Raw genomic sequence first — 25,449 nt, 5'->3', positions numbered from 1 at the left:
TTTGGATATCCAAAAGGAGTCAAATGAAACATGAATAACAGTGAAATGGAGAAAACAGTACCTAACAACTAATAAATATTGGAATTACTGTTATCTTTTAAGAGAAATTTTAGAAAGCAACAAAATCTTTATGTCCAAAGCATGGATCAGTAGCAGGCTCTACATTCATAGCACTACATTCGTAGCAGGAAGAAAATTTTGTGCTGACAATGCCAGGCATTTGTCACAAAATTATCTCTCGTTATTATGGAAGGAGCAAAATTATAGTAGGAAGAAGAATCTTCTACACTATTCGTGCATTTTCAGGTGATAATTTGTGTCGTATCTTGCTAACAAATTCACATAATTTTACCCTGAAGCAAAGTCGATTTGATTCGTTAAACCAAGTCGGTTTGAAGGGGCGCTCATGATTTATGTTTCTACTTTTTGCCTCTGCTTCTCTGCAATCTATTAATTAACTGCTCGTCAGTGGCGGCTCTTGCTAATGGACATCTGGGGCAATGCCCCCTCAAAAAGATTCAAAGGAAATCTATGATATTCATATTTAATTTTGACGATAGTCTTACTGTGGTTAATTATATAAGTTTGTATCTCTTCTAGAAAAAGCTCCTTGCTATCCAGTCTCGTCCTTAGCCTCGCCTCTGGCCCGCTAGTGCCTTGAGCGATGATGTCATTTTACGGGCAAAGTTTTTTTGCCCCTAGCCGACATGCGCACAAGCTAATTTTTGACCTCGAGCATTGTGAAACGCGGCCTGTGATTGGCTTATTTGGAGGAATTCAGGGCAAGAAAAATTTTGCCCATAAAATGATATTATCGCTAAACAAAAACCACATCCATATATGCTTTTTCTTCTGCGCTCCATGATGATCAACATCGAACCATGAATACAGTGAAAAATTTGCAAACTCGACCTTTCTATCGATTATCGCAATATTGATGGTCTGCTCTCCCAATTGTGAAAGCCACGAGCGGCCACTGCTGCTCGTTCCAGCTCTAAATTTTATTCAAACACCGTGTGATTTTAAAACATTAAACAATCTGATGATGGCGTAGTTCATAGATTCATGAACCGCCAAATGCTTGGGTCATAAACAATTGAATCATGAAGGTAATGCAGTAGCAGAAGAGCTAATTGTATGGCTAACATCAGAGAAACATGCCACAGCAAATCAAGCATTTTTGGCCATTACAATCTACAGGCCATGCCAAGAGTACATGCTCCACACTGAAAAGTTTGGTCTGCACGGACAACACAATGATTTTTATCCTTCATTCCTCCTGTGCATGATTAAGAATCTGCCATAGATTCAGCTCGTGATATTTGTTTATCTGGTCATATTCCTGCAAATATTCCAGCATTTAAACTTCTAAATTCTGATATCAAGGAGAAACAAGGAATACATGTTATCTTTAAAAGCCTTTGCTTCAAATTCTGCGCATGATTTGGCTACATATTTGTAAAAGGTTTAACTGATATGATGATATAACTATGCAAAAAACAAAGTCAAGTACAAGTAATCCTCATGATTTAACTGATAAACTGTCACAGCCCTGTCACAGTGCTAAGGGTATCATTTTTCCACTTATGAACGGAACAGTTCAAAATCCATCTTGTGTGGTCATGCGGGTAATTCAACTGATGCTATTAACTGCTAACTTAAAAATTTCAAAGCCTCATGAAGTTGGTTTTCAATTGTCAAAGTTTCTAAACACTGTAAGGGATTAGTATAATGGAAATTGGCACACATGATAAAATGCAAAAAAGATTGTGTAATGTGAATGCAGCCTAAGACAATAGTTGACTTTTCTAGAGTAGAGCATGATTGTAGTCACATCTGATAAAAATAGGAAAGTTGGTGAGATGTATAAGTTTTTCTAGAACAAACAGAAACCTCAATTTGCATGCCCTTGTTGTTTAGTGTAAGGTTTTGTGAGTAGGGCAACCAGGTACCTTTGCATATGTGTTTACAAGAACTGTGATGTGATAGAAGTTGCTTGTGGTTGACAATAATTTTGATCAAGAAAAAGAACAAAAAAGACACTCAAGTAGAAATGACTTAAAAAGTTTACATGATACTATTGCTACCAAAATTTATTCTAGATTGAATTTAAATAGATATAAGTGCATTTCTCTTGCTATCAATGGAAATCAATCTGTTTCTGTCTTCTATTCGGCAAATAGTTCTATCAGTTTAACTATTTGCTCTTATCCTTAAGTAGGAACACACAAATATGACTATGATATGGTTGTAGTTGGAGGAGGATCTGGTGGCCTAGCATGCTCAAAAGAAGGTAAATGCTATTTGTTCTAATTGAGATTTTAGCATTACAAATCACTAGTACATTAGCTTCCTTGCAAGTCAGAATATTTGATCCAAGCTTTTTAATGCGAGAAATTGTATCAGTAAGTTTTGGTGATCAATCATCTTTTCCTTTACAAGTACAAATGTCAGTAATTTATGGCAAAAGCATTTCAAACGTACATTAAATAGTATTTGAAAACAAATAGATTATCCTAAGAAAGAATCATAAATTTGTGCTTGATACTGAAAGTATTGTGTCTTCTTTTATCAGCTGCACATTTTGGGAAAAAAGTTGCTGTGTTGGATTATGTAGATCCATCTTTTCAAGGTTTGTTTCTCTTTCTTGAAGTTGTAAACTGAAAGATCACATGCAAATCTACCATCCCTGTCAACCACCTTACAGTCAAAAGACAATATTTGAAAATCAAGATTCTCCAGCCTTATGATGCAGAAATATCGCTCCCCCTAAAAAAGGATTGGTTGAAAAGCTTTTTACTTAAAATCAAATTAAGGAGCCAATTTTCTATTAAAAAAGCCCATAGCTACAATGCCAAAATTGTGGGTACATTACTCTAAAAATTTCCATACTTTCTATGGCATTCCCCTCTCCTCTTTGAAGAAATGTTGAATAATAAGTGTTTCAGAGCTTAAAATTCATTCAGTGTGGCTCCAACAAATAACTTCAAAGGAATGAACAGATACCCATTATCATTAGATGTTAGACTCTGGAAGGGGGAATGGGCTGAAACATGAAATGTGTTTAGCAATTAAACTTTTGGGGGTCAAGGATTATGTGATGCAATGGTAGACTGCAGTGAAAATAGCAGAGAGGGTGCAGCAATGTTAAAATAAAAAATAAGCTCTAGTTCGTCATCTGAAAGAGCATTCAGCTGCAAGTTTGCTTTTCCATGAGTTTAAATGAAATAACAGTAGTTCTCATTTAGGAAATGAAAATAAATGGATTTGCAAAGTTTTCAGAAATTTAAAGCTCACAGCTTTAAGTGAATTATATGCGATACGGAAGTTGGCAAACTGAACTGCTAAACTGGAATGTGAAGATTATTATCGGTTTTAGTCAATAACTACTTTCTTTTTTATATTCTTGTCAGCATGCATGCATCAGTTTTATGTTGAAGGGATCTGACATATCCTGCAGTTATCCAAAAACAAATTGAAATGTTGTTGGGTTTTTAGCATATTTAAATGTTTTATCTTTCCAAGCATTGCAATTGTTTTGGCTGTGTTCTAGGTACAACGTGGGGTCTTGGTGGAACATGTGTTAATGTTGGCTGTATTCCAAAGAAGCTAATGCACCAAGCAGCATTGCTAGGAGAATCTGTGAGGGTAAGAAGCTCACACACAATTTATATAATAAAATATATTTTTCTTTATATAATGAAAATTACTGTTTACCGGTCTGTATTTCTATATATATATTAATATTAATTGCATTTTAATTTCTTGTAATATTTTAGTGCTATAGTAAAGCAAGAGTTAAATGAAACACCCAAAATTGATGTAACGTTCAATACGAGATGCTTCTAGCATGCTTCAAAGTCTTGTAAAGTGCTAGATACTGTAAATCAAAAGGAATCTATATCTACAGTTAAATTTTATCAATAAATGAACGTTTTTTTCATTTCTTTGTTCCAAGGCCCTGCTTCTTATTATTCCGTTTTCGTACGTCTCCGTTTTTGTATGTCTCCGTTTTCGGATCACTCCGTTTTCCTATTTTCATAGACCACTCTCATTACTCTGGCCCTCTCGGTTTTTGTCAAAAAGTAAACGAGCTGGTCCTGATACTCCCTATTCATCTGTTATCATATCTTTGTTCAAGCTTGTTTTGAAACAGAGAATGGATGACTCCGTATTCGATTGACTCGTTTTCCGAACTGCTCCCATCTCATCCGGGAGTGTGAGATTAGTGTGAAAATGTTTGCTGTTGAAGGTCAGAGCAGGAACATCTCAAAACTCACCATGTGACATTTACGTCGCAAGCAAATTGTTGTAGTAGATTTTATCACCCATAAACATTGGGGTCAAGACGGTCATGACGTGGAACGTTTCATTGGTCAATCTCTCCCACCAGAAATGCTAGATTTTGCTAATTTTGCTTTATTCTTAGCGAAAGTGTGCAAACATCACCGAAGTTTATTTATGCACACTTCCTTTCGACCTCATCAGTTAGGTCTTTAGGTACGATTTTAAGTTTTGTCATATCTATTATTTCTAAGATAAATTGTTGAACCCTTTACTACGAAAATGTTTATCTTATCGTTGCATATCTTTACAGGATGCAAAGAAATATGGTTGGAACATTCCTGAAAATTTTAACCATGATTGGTGAGGCAATTTCACAGGAATATTAATGTAAATCATTTTTTTTCGGACAACTAGATTTCAAATATCACCTTTCTTCACAACTGTATTAACATTTTTAACAAGATTTAAAAGCACAGGACTGTGGAAAGAGTATCAAACACACAGCAAAATTATGCACACAGCTAGATAAAAGTGTCATAGTATCATTTATAATGGAATTAATTCTAGATACTCTGAAAAAGTAAGATCCTAACATTCAGTGTTGTTGTTGTAGGCTTACCGTACCTCTTCACTATTTATTTTTTCGTTCGAATAATAATTTATTTTTTCACCAACCACGTCCCTCCCGACCCATGCCATACACATCTATCACCCAATTTAGCGGTATATAGGGTTGCAACATAATTCTTAATTAGAGTCTTTGGTTACAGTGGTAATTAATGGACTTGGTGTGGTTACAGTGCAAATTTCATGACTGCTTAAAAATGCAGTATGAGAATCGTACTGATTTATTAATAGAATTAACCTGTCGATTCCTAGTTCCATTACAATCAACGAGCGACTGAAATTCCTAGTGTAATATATTTGGAAAAAGAGAATGAATACATTTCCTTGATTTTAAACCGCCATGTGAGCAGATTTCAAAGCTGCTTATTTACATAGCTGTAACGAGATAAGAAGCATTACTGTGAGACAACTGTGGGACTTGATCAGAAGTAAAAAGCTAGGGCTGTTAAAAGCTAGGAGAGGCATCTGTTTTATTGAGTTTACTTGCCCAAGGCTTCGACTGCAGGAAATTTTTGAACAGAATTATTTGTCCGTTATTAAAGTGTCTGTTATTAGTAGGTTTATGTTAATTCAAACCTTTGTTAATTTGAGGTGTCCGTTAATGGAGATGTCCGTTGATTTGAGGCGTCCGTTAAGAGAAATTTCCATTGATGAGGGGTTGCTGTTTATGGGGACGTTCAATATTGAAAGATGTCTGTCAACAGGAGGTTTTCTGTCAATTGGAGGTGTCTATTATTGCGTTGTTTCTTATTGGGAGATGTCCGTTATTGGAGGTTTTACAATAGAGGAGTGAAATCCTTTTAATGCTCCATGTTATCAAATATTGCAATCGGTTCTTTCAGGTCCGTCCTCTCAGAAGCTGTGCAGAATCACATACACTCATTGAACTGGGGACACAGAGTGCAGCTGAAAACAAAGTACGATTGTTTTGAGTTTCTCTGAACACCGAATGAGGGTCTTAGCAGAAGTCTGATTTGAAAATGAAGTCAGCTAACAAAAGACTACCCTCTCCCTCATTTATATCTTCGAATTTCGTATTTTTCCTGTTAAAACCACACTTCAAACTAGAAAAATAATACTTGATCATCCGCTGAATTAATTTTATGCTTGGTTTTAAGTATATTACTTGTGGCAAGCTTTTGGCTTATAGAATAACATAAAATTGTTTGAAATTTCTATAAATCTACTGAAGAGAAAATTGAATTTCGAGGCAATATTATTGTCTTGTCTTAGTTTTAGATTTTCCTTTTAAGATGCAAAGTTTTGTTGTTATTCTGTGGATACCTATACCCCAAGCCTCATTTTTCTCTCGTCAAAAGATTTCGAAGGTCAAGGTAAATCTTCCGGAATTAAAGCAGCCACCATCCCCTGTACTTTTAGTATTTAGCTTTGTGTTTTGTTATGGTAATTTTTCTATTATAGATAATTTTTTATTTTCAGGTCTGTTGATTATATTAATGGCAAAGGCTCCTTTCTGGATCCTCATACTATAAAAGCTGTGACGAAAAATGGTCGAGAGGTAGTTAGCAATTATATGTATATAAAGCCCTGGTCAAACGATCCAACATTTCACCCAACAATTCGCCCAACATCAAGTTGGGTGAAATGATGGCTCGTGTGACCACCATGTTGGATCATCCAACATCATCATTTTTTATGTTGGATGAAATTTGACTGACTGAGGTAAAAAATTTTGGCAGGCGACATCCAACAATTCTATTGTTTTGAAGTGTTGGAAAATGTTTGGTGAAATGTTGGCACGGTTGACCACCAGCGTTGGATCACATTCTAACATCAAAGAAAAATGTTGGGTGAAATGTTGGATCGTTTGACCACCAGCGTTGGATCACATTCTAACATCAAAGAAAAATGTTGGGTGAAATGTTGGATCGTTTGACCATCAGCGTTGGATCACATTCTAACGTCAAAGAAAAATGTTGAGTGAAATGTTGGATCGTTTGACCACCAGCGTTGGATCACATGCTAACGTCAAAGAAAAATGTTGAGTGAAATGTTGGATCGTTTGACCACCAGCGTTGGATCACATTCTAACGTCAAAGAAAAATGTTGAGTGAAATGTTGGATCGTTTGACCACCAGCGTTGGATCACATTCTAACGTCAAAGAAAAATGTTGAGTGAAATGTTGGATCGTTTGACCACCAGCGTTGGATCACATTCTAACAAAAAAAAATGTTGGGTGAAATGTTGGGTGAAATGTTGGGTGAAATGTTGGATCGTTTGACCACCAGCGTTGGATCACATTTTAACAAAAAAAATGTTGGGTGAAATGTTGGGTGAAATGTTGGATCATTTGACCACCAGCGTTGGATCATATTCTAACATCAAAGAAAAATGTTGGGCGAAATGTTGGGTGAAATGTTGGATCGTTTGACCACCAGCGTTGGATCACATTCTAACGTCAAAGAAAAATGTTGGGCGAAATGTTGGATCGTTTGATCAGGGCTTAAAAACTTGCGAGTATATCATTATAAAGCTTTAAAGGTGTTTTACAGAACTTGCTTTGCAAATGTATTTTCTCAAGATCAGGGAATTCTGGATAGCGCAAGAAAAGGATCGATTGTTTTCAAAAAAGTATTGTATTGCTGATTATTATCTCACGTGAATACCTTTGGGTTAGGGTTTGGTCTTCAGCAACTTCAGAAGATTTTCTATATTTGATATTTTCAAATTGCAAGTAAACCTAGCCATAAGGGATCTCTTAATTAAAAAGCATATCCAAGATTGTTCTTGGAAACATGTTACCCTGTAAAGCAACGAAAAGTAATATAGCATTTCATTGTTGTCATTATTAAAGTGCTTGATTTTGCTTATTTCGAAAAGACAGACATTTCATAAATGGTAGGGGTGCTTTGAAACTTTCAACGAAGAACGTCTCGCCTCTCAGGCATGCAGAATCTCCTCGTTTATTTCAAGAATATAAACTACAGAGACAATCTCTCAAACCCAATGAAATAATGAAGAAGTCATTGTTTTCAATTCTGGCACATTATCTTTCTAATGCTCAATGCTTTGAACTGAGTTTTTCCATTTGAGTAAGTTTTTTCAAAAAAAAATTCATAGGGTTCTTTTGCCAATTTTTCTTAAATGGAACCAACAGAAAGTCAGTTCCTCTTACTAGCTTTTGTTTAACTTTTTGGGAATAGCTGAAAATTGTGCTTTAAGTATTTGTAAACGATACCTTTATCGTTATAATTCGATATTGATTTCTGACTACCATTTCAAGATTATTATCCGTTTGTAGCGTAACCACCGATACAGTTGGTGTTATTCTGCCCCAAATAACTGGTGTGCCGCGTAAAGAAAATAAAAAGCTTTTCTAAAATCGATCTTACTTTTTTGTGAAGAAACCTTGAAAATTCCCATTTTCGAATAGATTCAGATTTCATTTTCGATTGATTGAAAAGCCTTTGCGGTATCATTACCAAAACCTGGTTGTAGTGAAGTATGTAAATTGGATGAAATGTTAGTTTCAAGAGCCCCCAGGCTTTTGGCACAGAATTCTATGCTTTTGGTAAACATGTCTGTAGCCCGAGGCATGCTCAGGGATGACAGGAAAGCCGGTAACCTTTGTCTTGCCACTGTCACATCTAAGGGTATTGCCACTTAGACTGAAACTATTAAGGAAATTTAAAGAGAATCACATTTAAGGAGGTTCGCGTTCGTGACGTGGTATCGCTGGTTTTATAGGAATGACTACACTGTTAATCAAAAGCCAAGGTTGTGAAGACGATGAAAATTCATTTGACTTTTCTTCGTTAATTATTTCTCAAAACCAATTTTAAAAGCAAATCGATCATATAACAATAATTACTAATTTGTTGTCAGATTATAAAGGCTGATTGTTGTTAATAAATTTTTTCTTTAGTAAAATCTATCATTTTTTAAATACTTTTATTTTATTCTTATAAACAGAAAATAATTTCTGGTCAAAACATTGTTGTTGCTGTAGGCGGAAGACCACGCTTTCCAAATGTGAGTTTTTTCTCATCTAAATAATTGATGTATACATAAACATAAACATCTTTGTTTGTGTTGCGGATAATGATGTAGCTGTTCTACTGAAATGGGCCCTTGAACGTGAAATGTGTCGAGAATCTGAAAGTTTTCCAGGAAGATCAAGGGTTAAAACTTAACTTTAGACATGTTCTAGGGTTTCAATTATTGGTCTTCTTCAAATGTCACAGTGTTCGAAAAATTTTGCATCGACTTGGTAAATTCTTTTAGTTCATTCACATTTTTTCACGTTTAGCGGAGATTTTCATTAGTGTTTCCTTTTATTTGCATTTACTAATATGTTGATGTATTTCAGCCTTATGGCTAGTGATATGAACGTAAGATGGCAACTTCCTTATCTCATCTTGGGCTAATAGGAATTTTCTTGTCAGATTCCAGGGGCTAAAGAGTATTGTATCTCCAGTGATGATTTGTTTTGGTTGAAAAAGCCACCTGGGCGCACGTAAGCCTTTTTTGTCATAATATTTCTTTACTGTCAATTCTTTTAACTAACAGTTAATTGTCTTTTGTGACTACACTCATTTTTTAATAAGAAACAGCTTATAAGAAACGGTAGGCTCAGTTTTTCAAAAGTTAAGAAACAACCCTACCTAAAAAAGACTTTTATCACTTTTAACTAAAAAAGACTTATAAAAATTTTATTATTTGCAGTTTTAATCTTCCGAGTTGACACTCGAAACAGTCTTGACATTGAACACTTGACATGCAGTTTGCATTCATTCTCAGTAAATTGCACACTCAAGAAGTTTCCATTTAAAATTTTTTTTTGACTTCAACTTGACATTGATGAAGTTCAGTGAGCTTAACTGTTTACAGATCTCAAAAGAGTTGGCCATTCTGAGTGAACTATTTACTTTACCTTGTAAACACGTTTAAAAAAAATTCATTACCTAAGAAAACTAAGAAACATGTAAAAAACTATTGATAGCAAAATGGCCAGAAAATTTAAGAAACTGCCTACCATCACCACAGGGATGTAGTCGTAAAATTTTAACAAGGGGGGCTCTATGAAATTTCTAAGTTGCTCTTGCCATGTCATCATTGCAAATGGAAGCATGAGAGGGTTGATTTTTTTTCCAATCATTGGTTGAGCAGCCAGGTACATTGACTGTCTTGAGTGGTAGCAGAGATCAGAACATTGATACCATGTGAAGGGCTGGGGAAACTTCACTGCAAGTGAAGGGGCAAAATGATTATATTGCCCAGGGTTTCCATGATTGGCGGCGAGAAAAAGTTTGAGATATGACATTCTAAGGATGACCAGAAAATGCATTAAAAATATTTGCAACAATTGATAAGAAAGATCCTAGGCAGTATATTCATAAGCCTTTTTTCAATAATTATGACCAATTAGTTGGATTTCGAATCGACACATTATCTCTCGTGTTAAATAAAGCAGAGCAGATTTTGAACAGTGCTACTTAAAATGCCATGCAACTGTGTTATTATGTAGATTTAGAAAGCATTCAAAGTTTGCAGATATAGAAAATCAATTTTGAAATAAGAACAGAATTAAAAACACCCATGCTTGAAATTATCCAAAAAATTAAAACATTAGGTATCAGCAAAAATTGTATTGTTCTTATAAAAAGGTATTAAAAATAAGCAAGACAGAATCAAATAATAGCAACCGGTCAGTGATTCAGGCCGATAACCCTATTTCTAAATGCAACAACAAAAACCTACTGTCTATACAAAACTGCAACTAAACGTACTCAGTAAGAAATCATTCAATAATTTTATATCTATATATGTCAAACTTTGTGTACATTTTCATGTATAAAAAGCTTGGAATGTGTTTAAATCTATCAGTTGTATCTCTTTTCTATCTCTGGTTTAGTCGTACATGGCTGACCTGTGGTGAAGCAACAGTTCTCCACAGCTTTTATTGCGTTCCATGATTCTTGGCTATATCCAAGCAAAAACGATGAGGGTGTCTGAGGCCCCCCCACTTTTTTCGAAAATTTTAACAAGGGGGGCTGCGCCTCCTGAGCCCCCCACCACTACATCCCTGCATCACCGGACCTTAGTTTCTTATAGAAATAATACGTGTATGTTTCGAGGGTATGTTGATTGGTAATCCAGGAAAAACAACTTTTTTCGCATAGACTGTTCCAATTTTATCTAGACCTTGCAAAGCAAATATTGTTTGACATGAACACTGCGCAAAGAAAAGCCTTCTCAATCTCCAGTTTTTTCTTTACCGCCAGTAATTGATTTCTTAATTACGTGGCCACAAAACTAATACATTTTCATGGAAAAGGAAGGCCAATTCTGAGACGGGATTTATTCAAGTTCACACTGTCTAAAACATTAGAAAGAGAGTGATTGACGTTTTGGATTGTTCAATATCCGTCGTTAAACCTCTTGGGCTTCTTTTACATAGACCTGACAATATATTTTCGGATTAGAGAGCTTTTTAGTTGTATTTTCAATGTTCGAATCTCTACTTACCATTGAAAAGTTCTGGTGAAAAGTTTGTCACCCTTTTGTGGGTTTGAAAAGTCACCCTACTGCTTCTGTGCTCTTTGCCCAAAATAAATTCACCTGTCTACAAATGACCTATGCCCCCCTCTACCTCCCTAACTGCAAATGCATACAGCTAATGATAAAGCTGGATATGAATGGCATTGTCATCTGCACAAATCAGTCCTTAAAGAAAATAAAGTCACTTCAAGTCAAACCTTGCTATTATGATCAACAGCGTCAAGCAAGGACCGAGATACCTGGGGGGGGGCCTTGGCTCCCCAAAAAACTTGATTAGCATAAGTGAAATACTTTTCTTTTTTAAAATATGGCTATTGTTACACTTACTTATCAAGGCTGCCCCCCCCTCCCCTCCAACAAAAAGTTCTCTCTTTACCGTCAATAGTCTCATATTCATTTCAGACTCGTTGTTGGTGCAAGTTGTATCCTTTTGAAAATAACTTAGGTATGTGATTATTATCAGGGGTTAGTCGATGGCTATTAATATTTGCCTTAAAAATGTCTTTTAACTTGTACTATCGCCGCAAATTTGGCTTGTAATTTAACTGCCAGTTAGAACTGTACATCGTATTGGCGCTGAAGGGTTTATATCTGTTTGTAAATTCTGATTCCAGCCGTCCAATAGAGGTGTTTTGAATATGGAAATATGTTGTTGACGAGCAAAGACGAATTTACATTCGCTTGATATTGTTAGAAGGGATTATGACTAATCTAGTTTTTTAATAAAATGAGGTGAAGCTCCAAGTCTGTAAATACACAGCTTGAGCTAATAGACTCATTTCGTGAGCATATAAAAATACATTTGCGAAGTTCTTTGGAATTTTCATTAGGCACCAAAGATTAAACGCCGGTACGAGAAAGGAATATGGAAATCTTTCGTGTTTGTGAAATCTGTTTTGAGATCAAAGAAGACCACACTATAACGATAGAAGAGAATGCACTGACAATATTCTGCACGTGCTGCTCCTTCGGGGTGACAATAAGGATGATCATAACTGACGTCTGGAAAACAATTACGTGGTCTTGAATTTGGGCCCAGTAAAAAGTTTGTGTAAAGATTCTCTTTTGAGCGACTAAACCATCAAATTAAATGCACAGTTACTACCCTACTTGCAACTGAAGCATTGTCATTTTAAGCGATAATAAGTTTTGGGCAACATTTTTATAACTATTGCCTAGAACCTTATCTAATGAGCTTCAATGCCACTGGGCATTATCCGCAAGTAAGTTTCTTTAAAAAGGCCCTGCTATCGTTTCTTATTTTCCTGAACCAAGTAATTTGATTGCCTGGCGTTACTAGGGGTTTTCAACAGAAGTTGTGCAGTTAAATTTGTGTCTAATATTAACGTAAAGTTTGTAATGTTATAGTTTCGAAGCATCCTGTTTTGCAATAATTTTTCAATCCCTAGTAGAAGAATGCTTGAAAATGGTATGTTTTGCGTTTGTGGGCATTTCATTCCATGTCCTGAGAGACATCAAGGCTACCAAAGGTTTCAGATAACAAGAAAGTAAGGATTGGCAATCTTCTTATGGAGGAGAAGAAATCTGAAGAAATTGTAAAAGACGCTTTGGTGAGCTAAGCAGAGATTAAGATTTAATCAGAACACGGTATCAAAAGAGAATGAAATTGTTTTTGGGAAAAAGATTAATGGATACCACCCATAGATTGATAAAGATTTATCAGAGTGTCTTATGTTAACAATAGGAACCGTTTATTCCAACCGTGTTTCAAAAAACTTCTGTAGATAAGTGGGAAACACATTTTACCATGTATTCAAGCATTTCAATTGTACGCTAAAATGAATTCCATTAGAGTGTCAATGTTGTTATTCTGAAAACTTAAGTTCTTTTCAGTTGGATGGGTTGTTGTGGCATGGAGATATGGGTAAGGTCTCAGTATTGGTCAGGCGAAGCATGGTAAGAGCAGCGTATTTTAAATGGCCTTTCAGATATTCTTCCAATATTTACCTAAATTGCAAAATGTTTCCCCTAAAAATTTTTCAGGCTATCATTGAAAGATTTGCTATAGCTTTACTGCTTTCACACTTTGAATTTCCCGTTCCAACACATGAAAAAAACGGGGAAAACCTGAAATCACTTAAACACAGCGTTCTTAAACCGTGATTAGAAGATGAAGCATAGTGAGCTTCGATTATTGATAAGAATCTTGGCGCGTCGTTTTTAATTCACATTGAAGTAACCAATGCATAGCCTTCGGGTTTTAGCTCTTGGCAGCTGCTTTGGTGTCCATTCGTGTGGTAAAATGAAGAAGCTTAAGCCAAAGAAATAAGTCCAAAAAGAGTGATATTGACGTAAGGGAATGATCTCGGGGTTGTCACATCGTTATATAAATGTACTGGGTTTAGAACTTTATTTTTCATCGTTATGTGTATGCCTAAGATGATATAGAAGGTTAAAACTCAGATACATATGACTGTAAATATATTTGTTGCGCCAACTAGACAATGTATGGTCAGAAATTTATTTCGTATAGGGAAACCGCTATTTCTCTGTACGGACCCATGTGTTGGTACTCTATACAGAGCTTGTTATAGACCGTATCCAACTTCATGGTTGGGTTTCCCACCATCCTAAACCCAGAGAAAAAGGATATAATTTTCTTAACATATGACAGATGTATCTTTAGAATGTGCAGGATTTCTGAATGGTTTAGGATATGACACCTCCATTATGGTACGCTCCATACTGCTACGTGGATTTGATCAGGTGAGAAATGGTGCCGTGACCCGGTCTATTTGATTTGATTCAATAACGTAACTATTCAGAGTTTTAAGAAACAGTGGAAGGTTTGTCGTTTGTTGGCTTTATACTGTTTATGACTTATGTATTTTTGCTTGTAAACCATAGAATAGGTTACAACAAAAGGCAAAAAATTTTATGCAGTCTTACATTCAGTCAAATATTTTACATTACGTTTCTCAATGAAATGAAATTCTAATTGATAGATCTATAGAAACTAGAAATTCGAACATAAAGCGGTAACACAAACTATTTTCTATTCTTTAATCAATACATTTTATTGTCACGTCCTATGTGATTTCTAAATCTTCCATCTTTTCGTAGCAAATGGCTAGTTTCGTTGGCGAGCACATGGAAAGTCAGGGAATCAATTTCATAAAGAGTTCTGTCCCAAAACGCGTCGAGAGAATGAAAGATGGCAAACTGGAAGTGTTTTATGATAGCTATGAGTGGGGGGAAGAACATTCTGACGTCTTTGACACAGTTATTTTAGCAGTTGGTATGAGGTTTTAGTTGCTAAGGATAGAAAAAGAGCAGTCACTCTCTTTGGGCTGCCTTATGAATCTGTAACAGCTCCTCGCATGCGGCATTTTCTCAAAAATAGTTGTTTTGTCCATTCGTAAAAAAAGACTGGGTTATTTGGAGTCTAGTTAATATTTGCGCGTAGCAGGTTGTTGTAACAACATTCCTTTTAATGTTATGTTTTTTTTAACATTGGATTAGAGGCCATCTTGGCCAAGATACCTTAGCCAAGCCATATCGTGGAGACATCTTATTCACTCACCCACATTGCCACTTCTCCTATAACCTCTCGCCTTCCTAACGCTGGCCCTCTACTCCTGTCCCCAATCTGCTTTGAAACACCTTGTAGCTGTATATGTCTACTTGTGAAAATGTGCAACAACCTTATCTTCCAAGTAAAGTTTCAAAATGCCGTAATGGGTTACTTCTTAAAAGGCAACAACTTTACCAATCTACGAATGTATTCGCAAATTCGTTGGTAGCATGGTTTGTTGTATATTGCACTTCACCTCTCATCTCTTTTAGAGCGGATAAGTTTTGATCTTTTCATTTTGTCGAAAGTTAAAGCAATCTACTGTGCCTGACGTGAGACTTGCTCTTGCAGGTCGTGATCCTGTTACCAAAACCCTAGGACTCGAAAAAATTGGGGTAGAATTTGACAAATCGGGATATATTGTTTGTCAAAAGGATGAGCAGACCAGTGTTGAGAACGTTTATGCCATCGGTGATGTTATTCAGGTATTCTCATGTCGTACAATTTTCTACCTGCTTTTGCCTATAATGAGACTGGTTTATGCCTATAATTCTTTCATTTTGTAATTAATTTTTGTATATATCGGGAGACTGTTCCTATTCTCAAACAGGCCTTGATATCATTTGAAAGTTAATGTCAAGTTTCTTAACAGCTGTAAGCTTAGCAACTATAGGCTTTATCAAGGGTGCAATTACCACGTGGCTTCTGTGTGGAAATATTCGCCAGGCATGAAGCTTACGACTAAGACTTTTTAACGTGAAAAATCAATGATGTGAAATTTTAAGAATAAATCCTTACACAAAGATTGTCAAACCTGGACGATATGTACGGTTCAGGACAATAAGACATATATACTATATTTTAGTGCTCCTGTATGCTGTAAGAAGATCTTATGTGTTCATTTTTAGGACAGGCCTGAGCTAACACCCGTTGCTATAATGGCTGGCAAATTATTGGCAAAAAGGCTTTTTGATGGATCAACTGAGTTGATGGATTACGATAAGGTGTGTTTCTAGAAATTTTGTCTCGTTTTTTCTAATTTCTGATTGAAAAGGACAAAATGAGCTTAAGTATATGATACGCAAAGGCTTTTCAGCAGGGCTAGCTCCTAAGTTGGGCGGTTCATTATACGTAGACAATGACGTATCTATGATTATGAATATCTTTTGACGACTTACAAAGTACAATTTATGCATCCCGAAGTAATATCAAATTGTATTTGCATATCATACAGATACCAACGACTGTTTTCACCCCTCTTGAGTACAGCACTGTGGGATTGTCTGAAGAGAAAGCGGATGAGGTGCATGGTCATGATAATGTTGAGGTAAATTAATCTTCATTAACATACGACGCGATCATCATCAGTGGTAAAGTGTAACTCTGTCTTAACTATTACGTTTGTAGTGGCTGTCGGATTGCGTTAATCATTGGCTTCTTATTCCTTCCTTTTGATCGGCTTTTTTTGTTGTTGTTGAAATTAGGTTGTCTCAATTTAATCGTCCCTGATCGGTGCGTGTGGCACTGAGTCACGAAACCAAATGTACGACAGTTTTCACACAAGAATTTAAAATAGTTTGAATAGAATATATTTGCTTCTCGTTTCGTAGAAAAGCTTTGGACAAAATTTATGTTTTTATTCTACCAAATACGTTTACCGATCTGTCGCATAACTCCATTTTCATTTTGCTATGCATGTTTATCAGCAAATCAAGATCTAAGTAATACGTTCAATGTAATAAGAGAAATATTTTACCCCTGGGCCAGTCTTTCATCGGGTGTTTTTATTGTCGTTGTCGTTGGGTGTTTTTATTGTTTTGCCACGATATCAAAGTCACGTCAGCTCAAATACAGATGACCCTTAAGCGTATTTGCTTCGCATTAAAGTCTCGTCTTTAATGGGAAAGATACAACTCAGTGAAAAGATTGTCTACAAGACTTCTGGGTCTGGTAACTAAGAGGTCATCGTACAAAATGAAAGCTCTATGAAGAATTTGAAAACTCCTAACCGAATGGATTTATGTCCTTTTGAAACGGTATTGTTGCAGAGGAAACGGCAAAACATACTTTGTATATGTGGAAATATAGTTTACCCCTGAATTGTTCTAGTAACTTTTATTGTTGGCTATAAATTGAAATTAAAAATGTTGTCTGGAGTTTATGATAATGCAGCGACTGGATTAATTAATTAAAACACTTTCGGTTCTTTCATTAACATCATTTCTTTCTTGGTGCCGTTTTTTCATTTCAAAATTTAAAGCGTCTAAATTTTCAGTTCTTGTCAATGTCTGTAATTGTGTAGTTTAAACATGGTCTGAACACCAAAAGGACCTTGTTATAACCTGTGAATTTCATTTATGTTTGACGGTCATTCCAAATTTTGTATTTTTGAGACAGCTATTCGGACCTGTAAATGCTTTTAGTTTTTTAAAACTGCCCTTGACTTGCAGAATACTAAAGATAAATTTGTTTTAATACCTGCTATTTTTGCTATTACTTTATTTCATTGGTTTACAAACATATTCTGTTTGCCAGTACGTTATCAGTGACGTGTATCAATAGAAATACATGTTTTTATCAGAATTTACCTAATTTTCTTTTCCATCCCTAATAGTTGTTTAATAGCTTTTGAAACATTAATTGTGAGTCTCTTTTTGCCAGTTATAATCAAATCTTCATATACATCGTTTTTGGACGAAATAAAGACTGTTTGTAGAGGTCGATCAGCCATGCCCTCTGGTTTCTCAAGCCAGTACGATGAATTATTACTTTCTTATTTAAACAATATTTCGGGGTACCTTCAATTTTAGTCAATTTTAAACCAACGATGACGCGGACGTTGTTCTTTTCTTTTTGTTTGTACATTTGCAAGATGACTTGTTTTTCCATTTTAGTTATTTTTAATCATTGACAACCTGACACCAACAGCCAAATAAAATCAAATAAACCTAAAGTCATAATAGAAAGAGGATTTTGATTCGATTTTGATGTCACATATTCGGCTTGAGTGAAGTGTTGATTTGTCATCTGAAGTTATAAAATCCTTGAGAGTAGCTTTTCATCTGGAGATATTCATAGACATGAATCAATTACAAATGTTTGATTAAAAAATCTCATTTTAAAAAGCATAGAATCACCAACATTTAAACGAATTGAAGTCGTATGAGGTCATGAAAAGGTTCAGAATCTAGATATGTGTGCGGGACAACCGTAGCTAGGCAAACCATCAACAATGAATTGCTTTACAGGACGAGTTTGATTTCACTACGATGAATCATTTACACTCCGTGACATATGTATATTCAAAGTTGAATCACTATTCTAAGTCAAGTAATTGTTTGATCAGATAAAATAAAGAAAGAAGAGAAATTATTACTCATACGATACATTAATAGACTTTCTCGTTCTAGTTTGAAAATTTGAAAATTAATCGATGTATAATATTTTTCTCTCGAAGCTATCAACTATCGCATATTATCTTTTAGTTTGAGAGTTGTAAAAGGGAACTTAGAACCAGTACCGCCTCTCAGTGCCAAAGAAGCAATTTGTGGTACTTCGCTTGTAAGTTACTTCAGTGATGTAATGACTACCCTTGAATACCCGTAGCATAATGTATATTTATCGAACTATTTCTTGTCTTTAACATTTCTCATTATTCTTAGGTCTATCATGCATTCTACAAGCCTTTGGAGTACAGTATCCCTGATAAAGATGCATCGCAATGTTATATGAAGGTAATCAAAACTTACTTACTAATTTGCATTGCGATTAAGATAGACACCTCGATATAGTGACATTTGTGGGAAGTTCAATGTTCTGTTGTTTGAAGTTTGTGTTATTAAGAGCTGTGTGTTAGTTTAGGTTTCAATGTAGATTAAATCCTTTTCAACTATTGCCGGATGAAATTTCACGGATATTCTCATGATATAACGTTTATAGTGTACTGGTTTGACTCCGCAGTAACGAGATACAGAGCGTGTCAGATTCCAGCGACATTGTGCCAACAGAATGTCTATCAAATTTGAAGTGTTCCAATACAAAATTGACCCGCTAATTTGTGAGCAGGGCCTAATTGTAGCAATTTGTGTATCTGTTTTATTAGTCACATCCATACGGCGTTGTTTTGTCATGTGACATGCGTCAAGTTATGTTCTACAAGTACCTAGTAGTGCCCTTTGATAAACGCGTTCTGAGATGCAGCTCAACATCATACTAAGTAATAGCAATCCATTTAAAGAATCAAGGAAAAGAAGTGACAAGGTTTTGTAGACATTTCCATTTGAAAAAGTAACTTTTTTGTGGCCCAAATTTGTTGTCAGTCGCGGAAAGTAAGAAGATTGACGTGTTTGAACTCTACATGTTGACAGAAATTTCGATCTTTGTCATTTGAACCTTCTCTTGCAGTTTCGGTGTCTTGGATGTTTTCGAATATTGGAATTTTAAGGGAATCGACCCATGTAAATGTGGCAGAAGCCATCTGCCAATCCATATTAGCCAATCAATGAGCGTGTGAGTGGATCCACGCTCGTTTATTGGTCGATTTTTTATTGAAAGATCGCTTAAGCCCCTTAAGTATTTGTCAATTGCCCGCCAAAGTTTAGCATTTTAAACTAAATTTGAGTCCTGCAAGTGTTTTTTGTATGGCAAAAGAATATGGGAAAATTTGAAGAAGAGAACATGCAGGTGATGTTTTTTTCTAGCAAACATCTGAATACGCCCAATGTCTCAAAAACAGTTATCGAAATGATTTTTTGCCTACGTCCTATTTTGAATTCGCCATTTTCTTAAATCTCCCAGGTTGTTTGCAAGTTTGAAGGTGATCAAGAAATCCTTGGAATTCATTTCCTTGGGCCAAACGCTGGCGAGGTTATGCAGGGGTTCGCAGTAGCTTTAAAGTGAGTGAAATTTAGAGACCTTTCTTTGAAACTTGCCCTGCTTCTTGGTGAATCAACAACCATAATTCCTTGTATTGCCAGAATTTAGCACCCAGACACAAAATCTTGAAGGTTCTTAAGAGTAAAGATTGATGAGTGATATTTCCAAAAGTTTCGTTGCACTCGATATAGATATTTGAGTTCTAATACTTCTTGATAGTTATGTTTCTCTTTTTTAAATGCATGAGGTGAAAGCCCTAAAAATTTAACAGTAATTTTCTGCAGAATTCAATTATGGTAAGGAAAGTATTCACCAACCTTTATCTTCCTATAAATTTACAGATGATTCGCTGACAGTAACTTGCTGAAAACCGTGTACACCCCTGTTCCAGTCTGCTGACATCCGGCAGAAAATATAATTCCCAGACAAAATTTTCTTGATTGCATTTCTCTGAAGATTTAAGAATAAGAATTCGTCAAAGAATAACCTAATGGTGTGAATCTGATAATTAAAGTTTTTTCGTTTCTAGAAATTAATTTTCTTAGCAGGAAATTTTCTATATCAGTAAGGATTCATCATAGAATAATTTAATGATGTGAATATAGTATTGCAAACTTTTTATTTCTAGAAATGGCCTAACTTACAAGCAACTCTCAACAACAGTTGGGATTCACCCAACTTCTGCTGAGGAGTTAGTTAAACTGAATATATCCAAGAGGTCTGGGCTCGACCCACATGTTACTGGTTGCTGAGGATAGCTTAGCTCTTCCCAGGCCTTTTGTTCAATCTGTGTATAGCCTAATTTGTTACCTGTGGTTGTATGTTTACAAATGAAAGTCGGTGGGAAAAAGTCAGTGACTGATGACTGAATGACTGATAATTATGTCACCGAAAATTTAGTTAGTTCAATGACACCACGCAACTTCAACCTCCTTTTCTTTGTGAATTTTTTACACAGATTGTGTAGAATTGTCACATTACTTGTGAAAATATCAAATCAGTTCTACTCAATCAATCTCACTGAGAAGGGGAATGAAAAGACAATATTTCCCATAGCAACATCGCTTTGAGTGCTTGGTTTTTTTCCTGGTCTGTTTTTTTTCCAATTGTCGTATATTTTTAAGGAAACGCCACTGAGCTATGTGAAAAGAAAACCCACTGTATCATATTAATTTAAAGAAAAGCTCAAAGACATGGAATATAGAAGTATAGGTTTGCCTGGGATTTACATTTACCCCACCCCTCTCCCGGGTTTGCACACTGAACTTAATTGTAAATAGCATATTTCTTGGCATATTTCAATGGCATATTTCTCATGCTCAACAAACTTAAGATGACCACTGTATCGTCTTGAAAGGTTGAGCTGTGTAGTGCGTAGTGCTTTCGGCTACTCTCAATTGCTAAGACCACTTAGTGGTGTATTTCAGCAAGGAGGATTTACCCACAAACCTCCCCTTTACAACACCTCTGACTGTCACCCAGGTATCGAAGAGGCTATACTTAGAATAAAAAGGCTGGAAGAGCTATTAAGGCTAGTTCTTTAGTGAGTAACGAAGAACTGTGATGTTCATGATGACGTCAAGGTTTAAAACTGATTGGAGCACCTTGGCTGATTGCGTTTCTTGCTAAAGAGCATTAAATTTGTAAATGAAATGCCAAGAGTTGTATTCATAAACTCCTGTGAAATTGTCAAATTGATTGTATTTTTAGTAAAATGAGAATAGAATTTATTCAAGTTATATTTTTCGAGTGGATGTTCCCTTTCTATTTGCAAACGTTAAGCAGTAATGACACCTCTGTTCTCAGCTTAAATATTGTCTCTAAGAAAAGTTTATCTGATTAAACCTTTAACAATACCCTTGTTAATGGTAAGAATTACAGAAGCCATGTAAGTGATAGGATACGTTATAAAGAATTGAATTAACAGAGAAAAGTTAGTCTATTTGCTTCTATTCTTAGGTTCTTATGTACAATTACGAAGGTTAAACCAATGGTAATTTTCTCTCAGTTGAATTGGCTGATTTTACAGACCACAAAGTGGTCTCGAACGACATTCAAAATGATATTGCAGATAGCAACAGAATCTTTTTCGTGCTAAGTTTAGCAACATTAGTTTAGCTAATGGCTTTGCACCTAACTAAAGCGTAGTAGGGCCCTGTATACGTGATTTCAAAGAATCAAAGTATGTAACATTTCAGACACCATGTTTCAATTTAAATATTCTATTTCTTGGACCTAATCCTATTTGCCAAACACCCTGAGTCATGAAAGTCAAAATATTTCAGTCGTTGTCATTACCTAATCAAATATTGTTAAAAGTTTTTAATATATTTAAACTCTTCTGCTATGCAACTGCCTACAATGTTTTAATAGATTTAACCTCTTCTTTTAGTGGACAACAGAAATCAACCTTCTGATCACTGTGTATCTATGTGTGTATCTAAAAAGTATTTCACGAATTCCTTTTCATCTTTAATTGAATTTGAAAGCGTCGAAAGGAATTACTCTGGTTTCATACGGTCTACAAGTTACTGATAATATACCAGTCAAAGAACTTAATATTTATTTACATTTCTTATTTTCTTTCGAAGATTTGAAATTTTGCATTTAGAATAAGAAAGTTGAATTCTACGAATTTTACGTGAGTTTAGCAGATCTAGATGTCAATTTTGCAAATAGCGAAAGTGTTTTCCCCGAAACTTCTATTTCCTTCTGCACTTTTCGTTATGTTGCATTGCGCAACATAAAGAAAAAAATTGCAAAAATTGCATTTTGTCTCAACGATTTTGTCCGGGCTTGTAGAAGAAACAGGCTATCATCTACCATGGGACAAAATGTACTATAATATGTTCTCTATAATTGGCTCCTAAGTCCCACGCCTGCTTTGTACCATCATCCTCAGCAAAAATTTATCTTAGTGACACCTAAAACGTAATTGGGTAATTTTTGTTTTTTTATGTGTCCCCAACATTAAGTTTTCAATGCAATAAATTCACTGAGAGTATGAAGGAAAGAGATAAGATAAAGTTCATTTAATACCTCGTGCTCTTGGTATCAACTCAAGTTATAAGATGCTAAGAAATAACTGCATTTAGATATTGCAACAAGCTCAAAAAGATTGATATAAGCATATTTACAGAATCTTTGACAGAATATACATGAGTTTTGAAAATAAGCAGTACCTCCTTTCAAATAAAAGGGTTTCGAGCTCCTCAAAAGTTAAATTGGTGGAAAATTGAAAAAACGATTGTTTCAGAGAAGCGAATAGTGGCAAAAATTTTATGTATGGTTGCTGATTGAGTTCCCAATTTTGTTATTTACTGCCAAAGGAAGGTAACCAATCATACCCCCAACGAACTGATGTTAAAAACCATTATAGTAGATTGTGTGGCTTTTTGTTGCAGAAGGGCTGAAATAGTAGAAGCTTCTGACCAAAGTGGTAATGTCTATATTACGAAGGTCCCGCCTACTGGTAGTATTAAGGTGCCTCCTACTTAGCACTGCCCTAAATAGTGGCTCGTTTCACATAGAGGGCTATTAACCAATGACTTCATTGTCAATAGTCCAACAACTTTTTGAGAGAAATTTGGGACACCAAATTTTACCTTCCGTAAGCAAATTTCTTTGGCTGATCTCTCTATTTATCGACAAGGGTGCAATAGTCAGCACGCCTTGCTAAAGCTAGTGGAGATCTGTAACAAGGTTTCGTTAGAGCAGTGTTGATGGAATTATCACCATTATTGTCTCATTCATGAAATCTTACCTGCTAAATTGAATACGTATTTAGTTTGTAGGCCATATAAAAGATAACAGGTATGTATCAGTGAGAATCAGCCTTTGCAAGCTAATTGTACATTCTGCTCTTAGAAAGGAATTTATCTAGATGATCCCTAGGAATCATTCCTAAATCCTCTGCTGTTTACCATGATTATCATTGACATATTGAGGCAAAGATACCTCTGTGTCCTCAATATGCCTCAGGCATTAATTTAGCGTGCCTACAGGCACCGACGTGCCTCGTCGACCAAAATATGTGCTTGTCGGTTTGAATGGCGTGCCTCGACTTTTCATGCAGCTCGAAAACTAAATGTTTCGTGGTTATGATCGCTGATATATTCCATACTGTTGCAGAAACGGCCAAAAAACAACTAAAACATAAGAAGACAACTCTCAAATACATTATTTTTTTATAAGAACATGACCCTCAAATTGGTCAAAATTTAAGAACAAATTAAGAACAAGCTGAGACTGCGCTTCTGCAAAATGCAATTTGGAACAACGTTTTATCTCCAAAATGACGATGTGTGGCTGCTTTTTCGGCGAATATTCAAACTTGTCGGCAAATGAAGGCTGTTTCACTCACTTTGATGGCAAACGAGACCTGAACACCTCCCCAGAGCGAAAAAGCTAGCAATTACACTGCTTACACCCTATTGATATAAGAACAATTTAAGAACAATCCAGCCTCAGATTTTCGAGAGAAAAGAACGGTCAGCCTGAACTAACATATACTGGTTGGTTCTTATAAAAAACAGTGTATACAAACTGCCATTCAGAAGCAAAGTTTCAGTCGAACAACGTGAATAGTTGTAGGGTTACACTGCGATACGCAACATCAGCCTGGGCACAAGTACCAAAGTCTAAAAATAGCTTTTTGTCTGAAGTTGGAGTTGCATCTTGTTCTACTCAGCTCGTCAAAATAAGCCAGGAAACAATGATGGTTTAGTATTTCTTACTCAGTTTTGCAAAACCTTTTCGATAAAATCATCAGATTTGACAAATTCGAAGGTCAAAATTTTGCTGACCGTGCATTTTTCACGCTATCTGAAACATTACTTCCGGTCATTTGACAGAATGTACTTAAGACTTAAAATGATCAGTGGCCTTTACTTTCATGACTTAAACTTTAAAAATTTTGGTTAAGCAGTTTGATAGATGGTTATGCAAAATTCCCTGTAGATTATGTAGGGTTATAAGCGAAACTAAGGACTTGTCATCACATTTAGCTTAGCCGTGCTAGTCCAAAACACCCTTAAATTAATCCCTGATGTACCTCTCCTTTATATCTTGCTTTTTCTGTGCCCAAAGCGTTCTTCAATCATTTTTAGGACTATGAATATAACTAGCTAGAACTATGACTAGAAGGGCATATTATCAGCCTAGCAAACATTAGCCTTTCTTGGAGAGAATCAATACATCGTTAGTCTTACAACTGTCTTGCTCTTTTCCCAGGCAAGCTTTGATTTCTATAAAACAAAACATATCAACTTCACGACCTAATTAATATTGGTTCTAGCAATGTTGATAGAAAAAACTGGAAAATGAGGTTGTTGTGAACGATTTCTTTTTTGTACAAAATCGCATTTAAATGTAAGAAGAATCGTTTGGTCCACTGTTATCTACAGTTTTAGCCACAATCAAAATACAAACTGATTTTCATTGGCTGTGGTGCATGCTTCAACGATAGAGAAACAATGCAACGATAGAGAAACGATAGAGAAACAATGCTCATTAATTAGTTTTGTAGTTGATAAAAATGGAGAGCACTGGTCTGATTCCCACAGATTCTGTATCAAATTTAACGATAATTGCGGTCTTGCTG

General features: G+C 35.6%; 1 protein-coding gene across 1 annotated transcript; it reads left to right on the top strand.

Annotated features, from left to right (window-relative positions):
- The first annotated feature begins 18 nt into the window (after positions 1 to 18).
- Positions 19 to 21,584, top strand: LOC135690087 (thioredoxin reductase 2, mitochondrial). Its single transcript, XM_065207544.2, has 18 exons — positions 19 to 306; positions 2,222 to 2,293; positions 2,576 to 2,632; positions 3,554 to 3,648; positions 4,598 to 4,647; positions 5,757 to 5,831; positions 6,355 to 6,433; positions 8,849 to 8,908; positions 9,322 to 9,392; positions 11,840 to 11,859; positions 14,073 to 14,164; positions 14,522 to 14,696; positions 15,324 to 15,457; positions 15,881 to 15,976; positions 16,207 to 16,299; positions 18,635 to 18,706; positions 19,770 to 19,867; positions 20,476 to 21,584. Exons 1-18 carry the CDS (start codon positions 210 to 212, stop codon positions 20,603 to 20,605), a joined length of 1,566 nt encoding a protein of 521 aa, XP_065063616.2. The 5' UTR covers positions 19 to 209; the 3' UTR covers positions 20,606 to 21,584.
- The last annotated feature ends 3,865 nt before the right edge of the window (positions 21,585 to 25,449 follow it).

The sequence above is a fragment of the Rhopilema esculentum genome, chromosome 5, assembly GCF_057945365.1.
Source record: "Rhopilema esculentum isolate cy_ngs chromosome 5, ASM5794536v1, whole genome shotgun sequence".
NCBI classification, from domain to species: domain Eukaryota; kingdom Metazoa; phylum Cnidaria; class Scyphozoa; order Rhizostomeae; family Rhizostomatidae; genus Rhopilema; species Rhopilema esculentum.
The sequence above is the reverse complement of the archived record's forward strand: the minus strand, read 5'-3'. Positions and strand labels throughout refer to the sequence as shown.